General features: G+C 43.6%; 2 protein-coding genes across 3 annotated transcripts in view; both read left to right on the top strand.

Moving 5' to 3' along the window:
* The window catches only part of rangap1b (Ran GTPase activating protein 1b), a 7,922-nt gene extending 1,957 nt beyond the window's left edge, over positions 1-5,965 (top strand). For both annotated transcript variants that reach the window (XM_037755884.1, XM_037755885.1), the window contains exons 6-16: positions 80-214; positions 1,021-1,179; positions 1,274-1,387; positions 1,479-1,578; positions 1,839-1,923; positions 3,019-3,190; positions 3,370-3,453; positions 3,601-3,703; positions 3,799-3,887; positions 4,112-4,233; positions 5,138-5,965. In XM_037755884.1, the coding sequence (XP_037611812.1) occupies positions 80-214; positions 1,021-1,179; positions 1,274-1,387; positions 1,479-1,578; positions 1,839-1,923; positions 3,019-3,190; positions 3,370-3,453; positions 3,601-3,703; positions 3,799-3,887; positions 4,112-4,233; positions 5,138-5,234 (1,260 nt within the window). In that variant the 3' untranslated portion in view covers positions 5,235-5,965. The remainder of the gene's footprint in view (positions 1-79; positions 215-1,020; positions 1,180-1,273; positions 1,388-1,478; positions 1,579-1,838; positions 1,924-3,018; positions 3,191-3,369; positions 3,454-3,600; positions 3,704-3,798; positions 3,888-4,111; positions 4,234-5,137) is intronic.
* A 1,470-nt stretch (positions 5,966-7,435) lies between these two features.
* chadlb (chondroadherin-like b) lies at positions 7,436-16,024 on the top strand. The gene is made up of 11 exons (XM_037755500.1): positions 7,436-7,565; positions 10,596-10,763; positions 10,851-11,045; positions 11,215-11,370; positions 11,947-12,092; positions 12,180-12,461; positions 12,558-12,777; positions 13,307-13,580; positions 13,678-14,090; positions 14,184-14,350; positions 15,125-16,024. The coding sequence occupies exons 2-11, from the start codon at positions 10,596-10,598 to the stop codon at positions 15,423-15,425; spliced, it is 2,322 nt and encodes a 773-aa protein (XP_037611428.1). The 5' UTR covers positions 7,436-7,565; the 3' UTR covers positions 15,426-16,024.
* Positions 16,025-16,507: the final 483 nt, after the last annotated feature.

Below are 16,507 nucleotides of genomic sequence, written 5' to 3'. Positions count from 1 at the left end.
GAAAATGTTCCACACAGATCCGGTTTTAATATGCTTGCATTACAGTGCAGATTGTAACAGTGCTGTTTGCTTTGTGTAGATCCTGGCAGAAGCTCTGATTCAGTGCCACAGACAGTCATCAGCACACGGAGCTCCACTCAAACTGAGAGTGTTCATCGCAGGGAGGAACCGCCTGGAGAATGAAGGAGCCAACGCCCTGGCTAAGGCCTTTCAGGTAGAAAATAATCACCCCCACATTGATTGACAGCTTTTTTTTTAACTAGACTACCAAATCAAGTTTTTTCTGATGCGGTTGAAGCTTTACATCATGAATACCTGTAAACACAGGAGTGATTACAGTTAGTACGAACAGTTATTATCAGTTGAGAAAAATATTTATACTGTACTGTATGTTTGAATATATATATATATATAAAATTAAATTTCAGAAAATAAATCACTGACTAACTGTTACATAATCTGATTATTGGGGAAACATTTTGAGAGCTGTTTGATAATCAACTAATTGTTATGTATGAGGTACTTGTCTATAATTAGTGTATTAACCACCTAAAAGAAAGTCCCAACTAAAAAACAAAAAATCAATATCAGTGTAAGTGTACGCTATATTTATAATGTTTTCACCCCTTTACGTCGTTGTCAGACAGCCCTTTCTGAAGGGGAACTGAAGCCATTGTATCCATTTATGCTTTCGCCAAAGCCACCAGACTCCATTAAAAAACCCTGTGATTTTACCTTGCAGAACACGGGGGTTGTTAGTCTACCGCTGCCTCAATCGGTTTGTGTTATTGTGGGACTTTGGTGAACTTGAATTAACCAAAGTCACACAATAACACAAACAAACTAATCGATTGAGGCAGCGGTAGACCAGCATGGATAAGTACCCAAACTATCCCTTTTAATAGTCATTTATCAAGCAAAACATTTCCCTGTTCCAGCTTCTGAGGATTTACATCTTTTCTCTGTTTTGTATCACTGTATATTTAAAATCTTACACTCCTCTCTTTTTTCCCATGTAAGCTGATGGGAAGCCTGGAAGAAGTCCACATGCCCCAGAATGGTATCAACTACGCAGGTGTGATGGCGTTAGCTTCAGCCATGCGACACAACCCAGAGCTCCGCGTCCTCAACCTCAACGACAACACCTTCACCAAGAGGGGAACGCTAGCCATGGCACAGGTGAGACCTGTTCACACACTCCCTATATAAGTAGAGAAGACATGTAGCCAGCCTGTGTGCTTGAGTCAAACCGTTTCTCCTGTCGGCCACACAGGCTCTGAGGCACCTGAGGAACATTCAGGTGATCAACTTTGGAGACTGTCTGGTCCGCTCTGAAGGAGCTATCGCCCTCGCTGCTGTCCTCAGAGAGGGGCTGCCGATCCTCAAGGTCAGTTCACCATCAAAGCTCGGCCCTTTTCTCTGTCTGTCTATCTGTGTCTGCCTTGTTACAGTGCTCTGCTATGTTTTTTTGTCTTTAGGATCTCAATCTGTCATTTGGTGAGATCACGGAGGCAGCAGCTCTGGTGGTGGCTCAGGCTGTGATGGACAAACCGGACATGGAGAAAGTGGATCTGAACGGTACGAACACTGACTGTGGAACAGGTCTCACTATCCTTATAGGAGTAGCTGTTACATGAGAGGCCGTGAAAATCCGGGAAAAGTTATGGAATTAGTTTCCCAAAGAATTGTAATTTTCTTCAAAAATTGTTAAATGTAATGAAAATGTAGGAAAAGTTGTGACATTTCGGTTAAATATGATTTTGTTTAACCTGAAAACAAAAGAATAAGAAAATGATGATACAGCAGGTGAACGTTACTGTTGTATGTGACTCTAACAGGTAACTGTCTGGGAGAGGAGGGCTGTGAGTCCTTGAGGGAAGCTATGGAAAACATGGACAAAGGAGACATGCTGGCATCACTCAGGTAATACACGTCTGTTTGTGTGTGATGTTAAAAGGTAACTTCCGTATTTTTTCAACCTGGACCCTATTTTTCCATGTTTAGATAGATAATAAAGACAATTTCTGAAACTGGTCCAGTATTGAGGGAGAGTGCTGCCGACAGCAGCTGCTTAGGGGCTGCAATATTGGCTGGCCCGTCATCTACTTCACTAGTGCTTGTTTTTGCCATGACAGTCTCTGATTGTTATTATAAGTATCTGATATTATGGAAAGAGTCTCGCTCAAGGAGAAGTGTCGTTCTGAAATCTGGCGAGGCGACGTGTTGCCGGAGGACAATGGTGGAATACATCCAGGGTGGAAACGCGGGTACAGGAAGCATAGCTCAGTGTCATCTAAACGAGTTTCAAGGTCATGGCCTGGATGAGGTCTTTGAATTCGATGGCCTCCCGTATTCCATCAGATTTCACAACAAGACTTCTCCTTGAGCGGGACTTGCACACAATAACAAACAGACTGGATCAAGCGAAAGTTAAGAAAAACTGTTTTATTTCTCTGTAGGGTCTTTTCCATAATGTAGTCATACACTTACAATAACAATCTGAGTCTGTCAGTGGTAAAAACAAGCACTTTTAGTGGACGTAACGTTATATTGACGCTGCTCACTTGCCCTCGCGGCTCATTTCGCGGCTGACAATTACAGCGTTATCCCTCAAAAGTTGTTGTCAGTTAGATACAAAACCATTGGGAAATCGGGTCCAGGGTCATAAGCTGTTAACACCGCCACTTTCATGTGAACGCGCTCACAGCCAGATTGAGAAACCCTGGGTTGATTTACCGAGTTGATAAACACCGCCGTAGGACCGTTTAGCGGGATCTAGTTTGTTAGGGTTAGTTAAGCCAGATAACGAGAAGATACCCTGGGTATGTTGAACTCACTTCGTAGTACAGGCCTCAGATTGAAAAATACCTAAGTAACCCTTTAAGTAATCCAAAAAATCTTTGCTGAAGCTATTGTCTAGTTCCTTCAGGACAAAAACACAACTTCTCTCTGATCGGACAATGTTTACAACAATGTTTACTTAGACATTTTTTTTTCTCTCTCGTGACTTCACTGTAGTGATGATGAGGGAGAACCTGATGACGAGGATGAAGAAGATGACGACGACGACGATGACAATGATGATGATGTCAGTGACGACTGTAATGAAGACAATGAGGAGGACGGTGAAATTGGGAGGGAAAACGGAATGATGAAAAAAGACGACAGTCCTGCAAAACCTCAGAGCTCAGTAAGATAAGACACCAAATACACGATGCATACATTTTCATATTTATGTATTTACCAGACGACAGGTCAGCTTGACCCTGCTTGTTGGGTCTATATTGTTAATTTCTAAACAAATGAGTTATTGTAGTTTAGTCATTTTGTTGTTGTGTTCTCTTATTGTGACTTTGTGTCCCCCCTCAGGCAGAGATCATGTCTTTCCTGAGCTGCCCCTCTGCAGAGAAGCTCCTCCAGCTGGGAGAGACGAGGACAGACCTGCAGCAACAGGTAAGAATCTAAAAGAAGTGAAAATCAAGAGTACCAGCAGGTTGTTTGCTGCTCCCACAATCTGATGTAACTGTACTTTTTGATGTTTACTGTCCTAGGTTAGGTGTACAGAATGGATATAATAAAACTAATCTCTTTTCTTACCAGGTGGATGCATCTGATCCACACAAGGCCGCTGATATCCTTCTGAAAATCGCTTCCTTGTACAGCGAGGAACCAGAGACCAAGACCGCTGTCCTTGAAACTTTTGGTGAATAAAATGCTGCTTTTATATGAAGCGTTCCACTAGTGCTTCAAATAGTGTTGTTGATTGATCTAAATCACCTGCATCCCTGTGTCCCACAGACGCTGTATTGAAGAAGCTCCTCTGTGGCTCAGCCTTCCAGTCATACTGCTTCCTGTCCACGCTGCTGGTCATGATAGGACTCCTCAAGGTACAGTGCTGCCGCAACACTCCCAACCCTGTGTCTCCAACGAGTCTGATACAGAACTAATGGGCACTGGGATTGCTTAATTCAGTCAAATCACATTGAAGTTCTGCACATAGTAACTTTAATTATCTTTAGACAATAACACAGTTGAAAGGTTTGATATAAAATAGTATTTTTGATTAAAAATGTGTTCAATTTGGTTTCTACTTTTGTGTTCTGTGTTTCAGGGAGAGGGGAAGATGAAAAAGGTGTCACTGGTCCCAGGTCAGCTGTTGTGTTTGGAGCACGCTGTCCAGCAGGAATACTTCCCTCAGCAGCACGCCTCGCTGCTTCACACCTTCATGTCCAAGTAGGATCATCTTTTATCTACACATGAAGGGCCCGGGTCCACCAAAGGGTTTTTATTTTCCCAGCTAAAAACGCCAGGCGCCCTTCTGAAAACGGCCAGCTGGGAGCACTTGAGAGCACTTTGGAGGCTCAGGAGTTTTTCAGCTGAGATGCTTTGGTGTGTCTGGTTGCTAGTTGCTAGAGTACTTGCTCTGGCCCTTGTTCTAGATTAAGGGAAGGGCCTGCCGGTCTATGTAGGTTCATGAGATTTTGTGGGCGAGTTCAGATTCAGGTCAACTTTATTAATTCAGTTCAATATGCTTTATTGACATGAATGTAACGAGGACAATGTTGTCAAAGCATCAAGTAATGAGATTATACAGAAAAAGAACAAGGTACAATTCACAAAATCATGAAAATAGCAGAAAACAATGTGTGTGTGTGTGTGTGTGAGAGACTGTGGAAGTAGGGTGATGATTTTTCACAATAAAACCACAACATACTCAAAATAAAACACATTTGATCACGTCTTTGTGGTCGGCTATTTGTCCCGCTCCTCCTCAACTGTAGAGTTGGAAGACTGCGTAAAATGCGACAGTGTTTTACCCAAAGTTGAACATTTTTCAAACTCGGCGAACAGAAAAAAAACGCCAAACGTGCAGCGCTCAGCACAGAATAGGTGCTTGGCACACTGCTGCCGTTTGTAGCAAAGCAATAGGCGGCGCTCCCATTGCAAAGAATTTTAAAATACGATGGCCTTAGGAAAAAAACGCTTTGGTGGACACAGCCTCTTACTTGTCAGTCAATGTGAAACCTATGAATAAAGGTAGTGTAGAACAGTTTGTAACCAGTTGGAAAAAAAGTGTCACATTAGTTCCTGCTGCAGTGTGATACACCATGTACGTTTTGTCTTTGTGAACGTGCAGGAACAGTGACGCTCTGGAGTCCTGCAGCAGCGCCAGTGAGAGGCTGAGCTCCACTCTGGAGAAGAAGTGCCTTGACCAACCACCGATCAACCTCTGATCAACCTTTGATCAACCTTCTGACCAACTTGTACCAACACTGGGACACAGACACACACTGCACTGACTTTAATGTCTTCACAAAGAGAACCAACAGGGAAGTTTTACACTTGAACAAGGGACTCGGACAACCACTTAACGTACCTCCACTCCTGATTTTGTATATTTTATGAAGGCAAATAACTGTCCTGAATGTCTTAGTTTTTATTTTTCTACTTATGCTCTAAGTGACTTATATTTTTTTATAGAAAATACAGATAGAAATAACACACATCAGGTAAACTTTGGGTTAATGTGTAAAAAGGATGAAACTGATTGTAAACTGGGGTGGAGCTAACATTAGACAAGTTGGCACCTTTTGCTGCTTTGCATTTAGTTATATATAGTTTCACAATTCACTGTTAACAACAAAACAATGCCTTTTCAGACATAGCTACGGAAATGTCCAGGTTAACAGATTAACGTTATTTCCAGATACAGATGACTTTGGAAATTGTACCGTAGATTTGGGAAAAGAATGACGGATATTCAGAGTGTTCTGATAAACGCACAGCGACAGATTTGCTGTATTTTTGAGATCTTTTAGATCTCACACACTGATATTTGATGCTGTGAAAACATTGTTATGGAGTGCTGAGACCGAAATGGAAATGCCAATTCATGTAAATCACACTGAAAAGAAAAAAACTATAACTATAAATCAAAATAAAATAGTCAAAAATAAAGAGCTGACTTTATTGTTCCATTTTACTGATAGGATGCGTTGCATGATGTAGTTGTTTTTTGACATTGCTTAAAGCTGCAGTCGGTAACTGAGCAAATATAAAAAAAGTATATTTTTTTTAAACTGTCACTACACTATATCCTGACAGTAGTTCATGACACAGATAATCTGTGATAATAAAAAATTATGTTCCTCTGCCTCCTCCTAGTGTTCCTGATGGCATTTGCAAGATTTCACTGTGCCTGAACAAAAACAACCAATCAGAGCTGAGGCGTCTCTACAGAAGCTGTCAATCGCTGCTCCTGAAACTCACAAACTCTGTTCAAACAGTCAAACTAGGCAACGCTGATCAAATATGAATCAATATTCTGTTAGTGTAATGCCTATTTCTCAACTCAAATGTTTTAAGAAACATATTTTAGTGTACGGTTCAGCTGTAAAATGAGAAAGTTTGCTCCGGCCGGCGGGCAGTGCTTGGTTTTGCCTCGACTGTTTTCAACATGGTGGCCGAGCCTGATCCGTTGTTTCCCTTCGGGCACGTTGAAATCTTGCAAATGCCACTAGGAGCACTAGGAAGACACCAGAGGAACATGATTTTTTTTTCACATATTATCTGTCTCATGCACTACTGTCAGAATATAATGACAGTTTTATAAAAAATAACTTTATTATATTTGCTCAAAGTTACCGACTACAGCTTTAATTGAAAAAAAAAAAATGGTACGGTTTAAGAAGAAACTTTTGGGACAGTCTGTCCAATCCCAATCATCCCACCGCTGCTCATAAGGTCCAGTCAAGTCAGGGTGCTGCTGTGTGCATCAGACTGTGAGCAGGAATGGGCTGCATGCAGGAGCACCACACACACACACACACACGGGCCTGAATACACAGCAGCATGTGCACCGAGCCCAGTCATAATACCACAGAGCTCAGGGGACCAGAATCACATTTACCTGATGTGTCCTTTCTCTCTCATTTTGATCCATAATCAGTCTTATTGAAAAACATGCTCTAATATGATGACTTTGCATTGCACAAGTTCAGTTGCTGCGTGTTAACCTCATATAGCCGTGTATGTGTTGGTGATGTGATGGAGCATTAAAGGGAAACAGGATGAGAATGGAATATACACTTTAATTGGCATTTATTCTGAATAACATTAGACCACGTGAACTGCAGTTATACTGTCAGGATGATGTTTGTTGATGATTGTTACTGAACGCCCTGTCAGAAATAGAACTAATCTAACCAGCCTTTAGTCTGTGTGTATATATTTGTCTCTTTTTGAAGCAGAGTAACAGAAGATGAGTGCTGAGCTGAATCTTCCAGCTTCAGTGGAGATTGAACAGGCATGGCAGGGAGGTGAAACAGGCTAAAATAACTTGTTTGTTTTGAAGCGAACTGTTCCTTTAACGGGCTCAGCAGACTCCAGAGGTGGAGGAGGAGGAGGTGGAGGTGTGTTTGAATGAAGGGATAAACGGAGTTTGTTTTGGATGGGGGGACAGCCAGGGGAAGAGAAGCAGAGAGAGCAGAGACCGTGAGAGAGTCACGTAGACGGCCAGTAGACGACCAGCAGCTGGACGGAACCACCACCAAAGCGAAGCAAAGGTGAGTCTGCGCGTCAAAACGGATTCCTATACCTGCTGTAACTAGTCAGACGTTTGGATTTCAAACATGTACATTTATTGGGGTGATTGTGATGGTGACAGATGAACATTTGGACGCAGAAAGAATCGAAACACGGATTTCATAATTATCCAGTCATGTGGACACACTGGGATGTATTTTGCGCATTTTAGCGTATAACAGAAACCTTTCCAAATGTTATCACACTAAATACTTCAGATTTTATTGGTTGTAATTATGTACGTGAATTGAACAAATACAAGGGCTGTATTTTTCCAGATTATATCATATGACAGTTTTTTTTTTGTCATTCCCAAAACGCCATTAAACCAGCATCCATGTTTACGCATGGCTCAATCGCAAGGTCGTTGGTTCGAACCCCGGCTGCTCCGGGTCACATGTCGATGTGTACTTAAGACACAAGACACTTGCTCCTGAAGGCATAGCTATCAGTGTGTGAGTGAGTATTTAGATTAGATCCTGATGGGCGAGGTTGGCACCTTAGTAGCCTCTGCCATCAGTGTATGAATGTGTGTGTGAATGGGTGAATACTGACATGTGGAGTAAAGCGCTCTGAGTGGTCTGAATGCAAGTCCATTTACTATCCATGTTTACGCACAGAACATCATTAACATTAATGATGAATGTTGCAAGGTCATTTCTGGTAAAAGCATTCAGAGAGGACTGCGAGTAGTTTTCTCACCGTCCCTGGCCAGTGGACACAGTTTTTCAAGGGGAAATGCGTTTTGGCACCACACCGGTGTGGAGAGACACTGTGCGTCTTTGTGCGCGGCAGCTCTGCAGCTCCTTCTGCGGTCTGGACTGTTGATCCCCGGGGGGACAAGGACTAACAGTCCGGCGGGAGGACATTCCTCCGGCTCTAGTTTCTTGGCCCCTTTCTGCTCAGGGGGGTCTAAGGAACAAAACGTGGTATGCTGCTAAAATATCATATACTATATGGCAAGGGTGCCCAAACTTTTCCCTTGGAAGGCCAAAACTGGAACTCAATGGAGAGCCACGGGCCAAAATTAAACACCTATTGTATTGTATTATTAAGATGCAAAATGGTACTAGGATCCCAAGTTCCCTTAATTGAATATGTTTTACATAGTTATCCCCTTAAGACCCACCTGCTGAATACAATTGGGCTCATTTATGCAATTTATGTATTTCCAAGAGAGTTTAGGGACCCCAGTATGTAGAAAAATAATAAAACACACTATTTTTAGAATAGGCAAAAATAACACATGTATACTGCATTCAAAGAACTGCATGTTTTCCCCAAGACTGCATAGGATTAGTATAAAGTGGACATGTCTGTAAAGGGGAGACTCGTGGGTACCCATAGAACCCATTCTCATTCACACATCTTGAGGTCAGAGGTCAAGGGACACCTTGACAAATGGCCATGACAGTTTTTCCTCACCAAAGTTTAGCCTAACTTTAGAGCGTTAGCCTCCTTCCTGACATGCTAATATGACATGATATGGTACTAATGGAGTCCTTAGGTTTTCTAGTTTCATATGATGCCATTATCTTCTAACCATAAACCCGAGCCTGGTATGGCCTCCAAAAGACAGTAAAGTCAGTTGGGTCTTTTAATAAAAAAAAAATATTTTCTAACATCTGGCGGGCCAAATCAAACCTAATGGCAGGCCAACTTTGGCCCACGGGCCCCACTTTGGACAGCCCTGCTGTATACAGTCAGCTTGATTCCCATGCAGCCATAAAGTCGACTTCAACAAATGAAATGTAATTATTTTCTATGCTGACTGGTTCATACAGTCCTGTGTCTCCGTCATGTCCATCTCTTGGTGCAGCAATTTTGTGAGAGAGAGGTTTCAGCATGGCACCATTTCCCCGTGCCAACATTTTGAGACCCCAAATTTCAGAGTGTGGAGCTGTGAAGCTTTTCATGTCCATTCCTGCGGATCAAGACTGTTGATCCGACATGGGAATGTGGTTTTAAGGCATTCCAGTGAAGACTGGGGGCAGCCCAATCTGAGCAAAATAACACTAACACCCAAAAAGTACAGAATGATCAAACTGAGTAAGGAAATGTAAAACAAGGTGACGCACACACCTTTCTCTGATAGAATGGAGTTTTTTCAGGCTGTGGTAAATGTCTAGAATATGTCCTGTAGAGACCTTGGTTGTTTCTGAGCTTGGCATCCTCTTCCTTTAACCTGCACGGGTACACATTCTTCCTGCTGTCAACAAGTTCTCAGATCATTTACTTAAGTAGATGACTCAATAACACATTGTAAAAATACTCAATACCACGGTCCTGCATTTAGGATCAAGTATAGGCATAGAAGTATTATATGCTAAATTGTATTTAAAGTTACAGTAAAGTAAACAAAAGTTACTGATAACTGATATATTATCATATAGAATATAATTAGATTGTTAATACTGTTGCATTAATGTGTAAGAAGCATTTTAGTTTAGTTTTCTACTTTAGACACAGTTCATTTTTGCTATTTTTGTCTAGTGGTTCCCAACCTAGTGTGTTGGGCCCACTTTCACAGCATTACAAGATATATATGGTGTTGTGAGATGATGCATGAGGTGAAACAAAACAAAAAAAATCTGCTTCACAAATCTGTATTAATTTTTTGGACTTTCATCTAATTTTTGATTTTTTTTTTTTTGGGTGACATTTTGAATAATTCCACCTATTTGGGCCATGAACAGTTATTTAAATGAAAAGTTTGAATGGAACATTTAGAGTGGAAATGTCTCTCAAATGGAACAACTCTATCTGAAACTTGACAAGCGGCCCCAATCAGACTGCTTTTTAGAGGGGGGTCACAGGTCAACAAGGTTGGAAACAACTGGTTTAAAGAGGACCTCTCATGCTCTTTTTCAGGTGCATACTTGTATTTTGGGTTTCTACCAGAACATGTTTACATGCTTTAATGCTCAAAAAACACTTTATTTTTCTCATACCGGCTGTGCTGCAGCGCCTCTTTCACCCTCTGTCTGAAACGCTGTTATTTTCCCTCTCAGATGTTCTCCCATCTCTGTCCTGACACCCTCTGGGTCGTCCTGCTCCTCCTCTGCATCCCTGCAGCACACACAGCAAAATGTCCACAGCAGTGCGTCTGTGATCAGATCCAGCTCACTGTGACCTGCATCAACAAGAACCTGACCCAAGTTCCTCCTACTGTTGATGAGGTCTCTTACTCACACATGACATTTCTATAGTATATTCAGTTCCCATCTGGCTCCATCTAATGTGTAATTCCCTTTCTCTCTTCGTAGATCACAGTGAAATTAGATCTTCGAGGCAACGACATCCAGGAACTCCCCAGCGGGGCTTTCAAACACACTCCCTACTTGACTCACCTGTCGATGCAGCGCTGCAACATCCGCAGGGTGAAGGAGGGGGCTTTCCGCGGCCTCGGTCGCCTGGTCTTCCTCAACCTGGCCAACAACAACATTGACATCCTCTACCAGGTCGTCACACACACGCTGCAGATCCAGTTCTCATAAACCATCCACAATATTTATTTTGTCTTTTAACTTTGCATAGCTCCTCCTTGTTAAAACAAACTCAAACCCCCATACACATTTTCAGTGCAGAACAGTTAAACTTTTTATCTTCCTTTGTTTTTTGTGAGTCCAGGAGTCATTCGACGGCCTGCCCTCGCTGAAGCAGCTCATGGTCGACCGTAATCGCGTGGAAGAGATCCAGCCCGGAGCTTTCTCTCAGCTCGGCTTCCTCAACCTGCTCTCCCTTACACACAACCAGCTGGTCTACATCCCCAACATGGCCTTCCAGGTAGCAAAATACCACAAAATGGCAAACCAAAAAGGTGCTTTAAAGAGGACCTATTATGCTTTTGTGCTTTTTCCCTTTCCTTTAGTGTGTTGTATAGTTTTTTTTGTGCATGTAAAAGATCTGCAAAGTTACAAAGTCCACGCCAAAGGGAGTTACTCTCCCCCACAGAAACACTGCTCCTGAACTGCATGAAACGCCTCGCTTGAAGTCCTGCCTTTCCTTCAGTAACATGGCGATGTTACCAAGTAATACATTTGCATATTACCTGCCTAGCGGCTAGTTTGGCACGCCCTCAAACAAAGCTAGTTAAAGCGGAGCTGGAGCGGAGTCTGAAGAGTTTAGTTCAGTTGACCAATCACAAGCATTTCAGATAGAGGGTGAAAAGTGGTGCTGCAGCACAGCCGGTATGATACAAATAAAGTGTTTTTGGGACATTAAAGCATGTAAACGTGTTCTAGTAGAAACCCAAAATACAAGTATGTACCTGAAAATGAGCATAGTAGGTCCTCTTTAAAGAAATGCAGAAATGTCTCCTGTTGGAACATTAATTAAAAAGCCGACCTCTTCTCCATCCAGGGCTTGCAGAACATCAAATGGCTTCGACTAAGTCACAACTTATTAAACTACCTGGACACCGAGGCCTTGGCCGGTCTGTTCACGCTCACCCGTCTCAGTCTGGACCACAACGAGCTGCAGTTCTTCCCCACGGAGACCATGACCAGGTAGGCTGCGCTTGGCATAACGACACTATCTAGGTATCAGGGGCCTCTGGGATCTCATTTTCCAAACATCTCCCCCTCGGTATCCAGACTGCCAGAGTTGACCCGTCTTGATCTGAGCTACAACCCGATGACGTACCTCGGAGAGGAGGTGGTGTCCATGGCCAAACTGACCCACCTCTTCCTGGACCACATGTCCTTGCAGGACATGGCCAACTCGGCTGTATCAAAATGCCCCAGCCTCGTCCACCTGGACATCAGCTACAACCAGCTGCGCGTCATCCAGCCCTTCTCTGAAGGTTCACCCAACCTGGCACGCATCAACCTGGCTGGGAACCCCATCTACTGCAACTGCTACCTGCGTCCATTCAGGTACAGCTGTGGATTTCAAACTGATAGCTGACTTCAGAGCTTTAATTTTGTCAACCAAAAAGTACTAATCCTCTAATTGTTTTTACCTCACTGCAGGGAGTGGTCGATCCGGAGCAAGGTGAAGCTGATGGGGACATGTGGAGGACCGGCTCATTTTTCAGGAGAGAACCTGGAGGCTGTTCACCCTCCTGAGCTGCGCTGTCAGAGCCAGGAGGCCATGCTGAAGGCCGAGTTCGAGGAGGCGACCAGGAACTTACCAGCGCCCACGCGAGAGCCAGAGAACAAGGTCAAGTGTCCTGTCAACTGTGTCTGCGAGGTGAGTGGGCTGTATGACGTTTTGTGATTTACTTTTGTAGTGTATGGACACTCATTTCCTGTCTACTAATACTTGGTCGTGATTACAAGGTAACACGCAGATTGCGAAACTCTCGCGAGGTGGTTAAGGTTAGGCAATGACCTTGAATGATTAGTATGGGTTGTCGGGCTGTGAGCCTTGCGAGAACTTTTTGCAAGTTTTTGCAATTTGCGGGTTACCTTCTAGACACGACCCTTATACTTCTGTTAGCTGATGTCAAGGTTCCCAGAAAGACTTTTACCTCTTACTCAAAGAAATGTCTTGTAGCTGCACAGCATTGTCACTATTGCTCTTTGAACTGACATAAAAACATAAAACACATAAAAGCACATGTAAGTATATTTCTTAAAATGTCGTACTAATGCTTTAACCGTCAATGTTTTAAATCATTGAAACATTTTCTGCTACCAAACCCCACTGTAGCTCATAGAAATACTTTAAACATAATGTCAAATTGTCCATTACATTCCCGTTACCTCCCCGTCTCCAGGCTGAGACGCACCACTCCTCGTGTGAGAACCGCGCTCACACCAAAGTTCCTCGGGGTTTCTCTCCAGACACGCGTCTCCTCGACCTGCGCGGCAACAACTTCCACTACATCCCTAGCAACAGTTTCCCCGGCGTCGCCCAGGTGGTGTCCTTGCATCTCCAGCGCTGCAAGATCGCAGAGGTGGAGGGCGGAGCTTTCAATGGAATGAAAGGACTGATCTACCTGTACCTGTCGGAGAATGACCTCACATCCATCAGCCCTGACGCCTTTAAAGGTCTTTTAAATGCTAAATTACATTTGTAGATGAGACCCTTGTGGCATTATTCTGACTTGTCACTCAGTACTCAAATTTCTATCATCTAAATCCGCAGGCCTCCCTCAGCTGACTTACCTCCACCTGGAGAAGAACCGCTTCACCGGTTTCCCCAAAGGAGCCTTCAAACTGGTGCCCAGCGTGTTGGCGCTCCATCTGGAGAACAACTCCATCGCCAAGCTGGAGCCGGACATCTTGACCGGAGCCGAGGGCCTCAGGGCGCTCTACCTCACCGGGAACACCATCGATCACATGTCGCCCAGGGCTCTGGACCAGGCCGGTGACCTGGATACGCTCCACCTGGGAGGGAACAAGCTGAAGGAGGTGCCCACTGAAGCACTGAGCAAGGCGGGGAACATCAGAGACCTGAGGCTGTCTGGGAACTCCATTCGCTGGGTGGGGCCGAACGCTTTCCGACCATTGGAGAGGTCACTGAAGGAGCTGTATCTGGATAACATGGGACTGGAGAAGGTGGGTGATGAGAACTACTACACTACGATCAGCAACAAATCATTCCACAGAGGTTATTTAACAATTTTCTGACATAATCTCTCTTAACTCCAGATGTCGCAGAACTCCCTGGCAGGTCTGGGTCCAGGGTTGAGGAGTCTCTTCCTGGAGGGCAACCAGCTGGAGGAGGTGCCCAACCTCCACCCTCTCACTTCCTTGGAGGTCATCAACTTGGCCGACAACCCTCTGATGTGTGACTGCCCTCTGCTGCCGCTACGCATGTAAGACAGTTACAGCCCAATCACTGGAGTCACAAATGATTGGCCAACGGGAGTTTTAAAGCCTGAATTCTTTTCAGCTCTTTAAATCAGGACAAAGCATGTTTAATGTCTAAAAAAATGTTTTTTATCTGGGATGATTCTTTACCATTATATGGTAAGTTTACTCCCAATGACCCAAAACTTGAAGGTGCTATTTTTTGGGGGTGCTTTTTATGCCTTTGTTTATAATGAGAGAGTAAGTTATGAAAGGGGGAGAGAGAGGATGTCATTCCCTGGGTACATGAGGCGCCCTCTCTAACAGCTGAGCTACCGTGGCGTCCCATTAAAGGTGCTATTGATAACATTGATAACATTCAGCCACTAGATGTCACATTCTCCCCTGCATTCACTTAACACGTGGTTGTTCATGCGTCATCAACGCGTCATCAGTTACATTGCGCATGTGTTATATACCCAGATGTCTTAATGTTCTGGCTGATCGAAATCCTTACAAAAATTCCTGAATCCGGATCGTGGTCCGGATCGACACCATTGTGCCACACCCCACCCCTCCAAAAAATGTCATTCAAATCCATCGCAGACTTTTGGAGTAATCCTTCTAACAGACAAACCAACAAACCAACGCGGGTGAAAACATAACCTCCTTCCTAGGCAACACTATATTACACTCCACTCTTGAGATGTCGCTTTTCCCTTGTTATATTTTAGCCACTAGTTGAGATGTTTTACTTTGTGTTTGGGCATTTTTAATAACATAATATCCTCTTCATCTAGGTGGATTGAGAAAGTCAACCTGAAGGTACGAGCCACCTGTGCCAATCCCCCCGAGCTGCGGGGTCGCAGGGTCAAGGACGTCCACGTCTTCAAGTCCTGTCCCGGGGGTGAGAGCCTCCCCTCCCCCCCTGCCGTCACCCCGAAGCCTGCCAAGGCGCCCAAGGCAACCAAACCCAAACCAATGCACCTCAACGGCCTTCGGAAGGTCAAAATGCTCAGAGCCAAATCCAAACTTCGCAAAAGTCCGAACACAAAACCGGCGGCAGCCAAGAAAACCACCAAGACACGCAGCATGGCCTGAAGCTGCTGCCTTTTGTACTGATGTTTTGAGACGACCTCCTTGAGGTTAAACCATGGATTCAACTCTCTAGAACTGTAACCTGCTGAGGCTGTTTTCCATCAGCCAGTTTTTGTGCAGTATTGCCTCTTTGCTGTCTAATCAATAGTGTTGGAAAAAGGTCAAAAAGATTTTCTTAAATCCAGGGAACCTACACTGAGCACTGCCCTGCTTCACATTCACAGCATAAGATACACATTACCAGTTCCTCAAGAAGCTCCTGAGCAGCTCTGTTGGAAGTTTTAGTATCTAATGAAGTGAATGACATTCATTAGCTTTAGTTACTTGCTCAAAAATGATGCAATCTTTATGGCTTTACGCTAGTTATCCTTAACCACTACACCACAACAGCAGAATGTACTGAACTAGACACCTTGAGACAACATTCAAATCTGCAAGTTGAGGAACAGTATTTTTTTTTTTTTTTAATAAATGACTTCATATTTACAAGAAAGAAACACATCTGGATATAAAACAGGAAAAAATAAAACATTACAACAAACATTTGTCTGCTATGTCAACCCAGAATGACCTTCGGAGTCATATTTACAGGTTGGATGTTAGTATGATAAGTCCTGTTAAACTCAACTAAAACAAAAGTTAAATTGTTTACAAATGTCATTATGTAGTGGAATTTGCCAACGTGGAGAAAATGAGGTAGTTTTGTTTTCTGGCTAAACTGGTCCTTGTGAACTACATGCAGTCATGATTTTAAGGTATATAAAGTATTTAAAGGTACAGAGTGTAGGATTAGACAGCATTTAGTGGTGTTGTTGCAGATTGCAACCAAGAATACCCCTCCGCTCATTCCTCCCTTTTCCAAGACTGCAATAATATCTGCCGCCGATTACAAAACCGTGGTAACGCCATCCTTTGCCATAGCAACACTACTTCAGGAGCAACGGAGAATGTAAAAAAATGCGAATCTCTCTCTAGAGCCAGCGTTTGGTTTGTCTGTTCTGGGCTACTGTAGCAACATGATGGACTCTGTGAAGAGGACCCACTCCCTATGTAGATATGAAGGGCTCATTCTAAGCTAACGAAAA

Source organism: Sebastes umbrosus, chromosome 20 (genome assembly GCF_015220745.1).
Source record: "Sebastes umbrosus isolate fSebUmb1 chromosome 20, fSebUmb1.pri, whole genome shotgun sequence".
NCBI lineage: Eukaryota > Metazoa > Chordata > Actinopteri > Perciformes > Sebastidae > Sebastes > Sebastes umbrosus.
Note: the sequence above shows the minus strand (reverse complement) of the source record. Positions and strands in the feature narration are given on the sequence as shown.